This window comes from Elephantulus edwardii, unplaced genomic scaffold (genome assembly GCF_000299155.1).
Source record: "Elephantulus edwardii isolate Elephantulus edwardi_28Jun2011 unplaced genomic scaffold, EleEdw1.0 scaffold00208, whole genome shotgun sequence".
Lineage (NCBI taxonomy): Eukaryota > Metazoa > Chordata > Mammalia > Macroscelidea > Macroscelididae > Elephantulus > Elephantulus edwardii.
Window position 1 is genome coordinate 2,721,577 of NW_006399958.1, and position 4,668 is coordinate 2,726,244.

A 4,668-nucleotide genomic window follows, 5' to 3' on the forward strand; every position below is an offset into this window, starting at 1 on the left:
ATTTGACAGTACATGTAAAAATAATACAATTTTAAAAAATTACGATTTTTGTGTGTGTGTACCATCAAATCGGATCTGCCTGGTACAGGAGATTGCCCCTCCTTCTCCAGCAGAGCATCTGGTGGATTCGAACTGCTCACCTCTGGGATTGCAGCGCAGCTTCCTGCCACCAGAGCTCGCTTAGGGCCGGGGTTCAGAGTGCCAGAGGCTCAGACAGCAGCCAGTGTTTAACCCACTGTGCCACCAGGCCTCCTGTAGTGCCATGAGGAAAACCCCACAACCAGAGCCCTCCCTTTGTGTGGACTGACCCCCAGTGACCCGGAGGACAGGGCAGAACTGTCTGTGCCGTGTGAGGCCCTGGCCTGTCTCTGGAAGCACAGGGAGACTGCACGTGGGGCTCTGGGGCTTTGAACTGCCCACCTTCCGGTTAGCAGCGGAGTATTTAACCACAGGCCCCCAGAAAGCCCCTTCTCAGGTGGGATCCCGCCCACAGGTGTGAGGTCAGTGTAGCTCTGGGGGACACAGCTGGTCTATGGTGTGACCCACCTATAGGTGTGAGGTCAGCATAGTTCAGGGGACACAGCTGGTCCATACTGTGACCCCTGCTATAGGTGTGAGGTCAGCATCGCTCTGGGGGACACAGCTGGTCCACGGTGTGACTCCATCAACAGGTGAGGTCAGCACAGCTCCAGGGGACGTGCTGGTCCATACTGTGACCCCGCTACAGGTGTGAGGTCAGCATAGCTCTGGGGGACACACTGGTCCATGGTATGACTCCATCTACAGGTGACGTCACCGTAGCTCTGGGGGACACAGCTGGTTCATGACAGGGCCCCCGTTACAGGTGTGAGGTCTGCATAACCCTGGGGGACATGGCTGGCCCTAGGGTGTGACCCCAGCTACAGGCTTGAGGTCAGCGTAGCTCCAGGGGCCATGGTGATCCATGGTGTGACCCCAGCTACAAGTGAGGTCATTGTAGCTCCAGGGGACACAGCGGCCCATGGGGTGACCCTGGCATCCGCCTCTCCCTCACAGGTTCCTCATGCGGGTCTTGGACTCCTATGGGGACGACTACCGTGCCAGCCAGTTCACCATCCTACTAGAGGTGAGAGCTGCCTCCTGGGGGACGCGGGGAGACTGGGGCCGAGACCCCTTTTCACTTGCTGTCCCTTCTCCCACCAGGATGAGGGCAGCCAGGGCACTGATGCCCCCACCCCGGGCAATGCTGAGAATGAGTCCCCAGAGAAAGAGGGGCTGTCCCCGCCCAGAAGGACCCCAGGACCCCCTGAGCCCAGCAGCCCAGCCACCGGGGAGGGGTCTGGTGGACGCAAGAGGCGGCGTGCGCCGCGGGACGGGCGACGGGCAGCAGGAACCTCACTGACTCCGGAACTGGCCCCCGTGCAGGTGAGGGGTGCAGGGTCAGGGAGAGCAGGGGGCTGGACAGAGTGGGGGGAGTCTGGAAGAGGGCCTTGGGGAGGATGTGGGAGGCACTGGAGAGATGCTGGAGAGAGGAAGGACGGGTTTGGAGGTGGAGGAGGGTGGGAGGCGGGTGCTAGGTCGACAAGGAGCCCAAGCTGAAAAGGAGGAGGAGGAGGAGGCCCAGAGAAGGCTGGGAGGGGGGAAGGAGCTCGACGCCTGGGCGGGAAGACCCGGTGAAGTGACGGGAAGGCTGAAGCAGGTTCAGGCCAGGGATGCGGGTGGCCCTGAGGTCCCCTAACACAGCTGTCTGGCCCGGTGGGCACTGGCTGGACCCCCTCACACCCTGTCCTCATGTCCTCAGATCAAGGTTGAAGACGACTTCGGCTTTGAAGCAGACGAGACCCTGGACTCAAGCTGGGTGTCTCGGGGACCTGACAAACTGCTGCCTTATCCCACCCTGGCCAGCCCCCCCTTTGACTAATCCTCCCCAATAAACCACTCTCACGTATGGCCACTGTCTGCTGCCTTCCTCAGATCACACAAGAGTCTGCAGTTGGTTTTCAGGTTTTTATTGGGGGTTGGAGGGGAGGGCCCATCCTCGGAGGTGCTCACAGTTTCTTCAGCCACTCCAGGCTGGGACCCAGGGGGTCCTGGGGGTGGTTGGGCACTTCAGGCATGTTCCCATCATCTCGGAGGGGCACTGTGGGATGGGGGGGAGTGCTGCTGAGAACAACACAGCTCCAGGGCTGGTCTGCCACATTCACAGAGAGACAGTGACCCCAGAGCAAGAGAGAAGGGAGACAAGGGGACAGCCAGCCAGGGATAGAGAGACAAAGGCAGAGGGAGAGGGGAGACAGAGACCCACAGACAGGGGACAGTGGAAGCCACAGGGAGAGAGACGGGAGCCAGAGACCTGCAGACGGGACAGAGGGGACTGCAGGAGCCAGAGGGAGAGAGGGAGGCAGAGATGGAGACTGAGAAAGACAAAAATAAGACAGCAGCAGACAGGCTGCTCTCTCAAGGAGATGCTGGGTGGGTCTGAACCACCAACCTTTGTGCTTAACCTCTGAGCCATTAGGAACGTACAGAGAGACAACAGAAACTCAAAGCACAAAACTCCTTGGGGTGAAATTTTACACAGTTTTATGCATTTTAGCCCAGGTACGCACTCACGTGAGCTCTGTGTATGTGTGTGTGTATACGTACGTATATATTATATATATAGAGGTATATTCACACACACATGACATATTTCTGCTAGGAAAACCACACTGAACCCACAACTGTTGAGTTGACTGTGACTCGAAGTGACCCTCAAGGACAGAGTGGAGCTGACCCTTAAAGATTAGGAGGACAGACCACCCTTCACTGTCCCTCCCACCCCCAGCACAGGGGCTAAGCCTGTCCCAGCGGGTCCCACTCACCTGGGTAGCTGTAGGGGGTGACCGCATTGATCATGGAGGCATACTTGGTGTAGGGGCTTAACGAGGGCAGAATTACAGCTGTGGATTGACACAGAGAGGGTGAGGTCCAAGGAAAGTATCCAGTGGGATTGGCAGTGGGGGCCAGAAAGGGGATTTGGGCCAAAGCAGAGGATTGAGGGGGCAAGGAAGTCCAGAACCTTTCTCCAGTGCAGCACCCCGGGAATCCCAATTTATAGATAGTCTTTTTGGGGGGGTGGCAGGGGTGGAAACTGTAAGGCAGGACCAAGGGGCTCGTGGAAGACAATGGGCCCGAGCGCGCGGTGTTTGTGGGTCACGGGGCTAAAAAAATGGAATATCAGCGGGGGCGAGGGCATGTTTGGAGGGTAGGAATTTTGAGGTAAAGACAGGACATTGAGGTGATGGGGTCTTGGGGTGCAACTGATGGAACGCTCACGGCAGCAATGGGATCTGGGGGTTCCAGGAGGTGAGGGGGCGGGGAGACTTGAAGCTAATGATGGAAGGATGACAGGGGTGCTGGGGTGAAAGTGGGAGGCTGATGGGTCTTGGGTTTAAAGGTGGACCGCCGATGGCCATGCACTTTCGAGCCTGGGGCATCACGCACCGAGCCCCGCGATGGTGAAGGACACGACCAGCACCGGCTCCTTGTCCCAGGCATTCTTGAGGAAGGCTGCGAGTCCTGCGGGGGGGAGGGCGAGGCGGGTCACCCCTATGGGGCTGCCCAGGTGACCTCTAACCTGCTTGCATCACTCCCGCCCCCAGATGCCCTCCGTGACCTCCGCGTGCCCCAAAGCACCAATCCCACAGTCCCTGCTCTGTCACATGCCCCCTCCCTGCTCCGCCCGGGGAGCCTGGAACCCGAAACCCGCGCGCCCAGAACCATGGATCCTACTAGTCGCCATTGTAGCCTCCGCGGCGGCAGCTGCAACAGCAACAGCAAGAGCAACGAGAACGCGGAGCACTCTGGGAGTTGTAGTCCGACCCACATGAGTCAGCGCATGCGCCCTGACGCAGAGCAGGCATTCCCAGGCGGCGCGTGGGCGTGCGGAGCACTCTGGGAGTTGTAGTCTGTGCACGGAAATCGCCGGCAGAGTCATGCGCCTGCGCATTGGAACGGACAGCAATTGGTAGAAAGTATCAAAGTCTTCTGCAATTAGTCTTTATTGGAGGATCTCTGATGGCGCAAAGACGAAAGCATTTAGGGGCTAACTGATGGGTTCGCAGTTCTGAAGAAAGAATTTACATCGTCGAATTAACTAGGACTGGTAGTTGTTGTTGTCGTTATGTGCCGTCAAGTCGTTTGCGACTCATAGCGACCCTATGGACAACAGCCCTAAACTCTGCTCTGTCCTGTGCCAATCGCACAGTGATAAAGTCCAGATGGCAGGAAAGGATAGAATAGAAGGATGAATGGAAACAGGAAACACAGGGATGAAGGAGGAAGAGTGGAGGATTGCAGTCAAGGTCAAGAAACAAAATGTGTATGAATTACTGGATTGAAATTTGCTCTGTAAACCCAAACCTTTGTCTCTCACACAGACACACCACAAACCCCACTGCTATGAAGTTGATTCTGATTCATCAAAACCCTGTAGAACAGGGTAGAATTGCCAGAAAGTTTCTAAGGCTGAGAATCTTTATGGAACACACTGTCTCATCTTTCTTTTTCAAATTTTTATGATCTTTTGAGTGAAGGTTTACAAGCAAATTAATTTTTCATTCAACGATTCATACACATTTTTCCTATACCTTTAACTTCAATACCTACAATGTTGTTGTTGTTGTTATGTGCTGTTGAGTCACTTGC

At 56.3% G+C, this 4,668-nt stretch overlaps 1 protein-coding gene across 1 annotated transcript in view; it reads left to right on the forward strand.

The window, feature by feature from the left end:
* TFPT (TCF3 (E2A) fusion partner (in childhood Leukemia)) overlaps nt 1–1,915 on the forward strand; it is a 10,445-nt gene extending 8,530 nt beyond the window's left edge. The window contains exons 4-6 of the mRNA XM_006897299.1: nt 1,036–1,105; nt 1,183–1,404; nt 1,781–1,915. Of these exons, the coding sequence (XP_006897361.1) occupies nt 1,036–1,105; nt 1,183–1,404; nt 1,781–1,900 (412 nt within the window). The 3' untranslated portion in view covers nt 1,901–1,915. The remainder of the gene's footprint in view (nt 1–1,035; nt 1,106–1,182; nt 1,405–1,780) is intronic.
* Nucleotides 1,916–4,668: the final 2,753 nt, after the last annotated feature.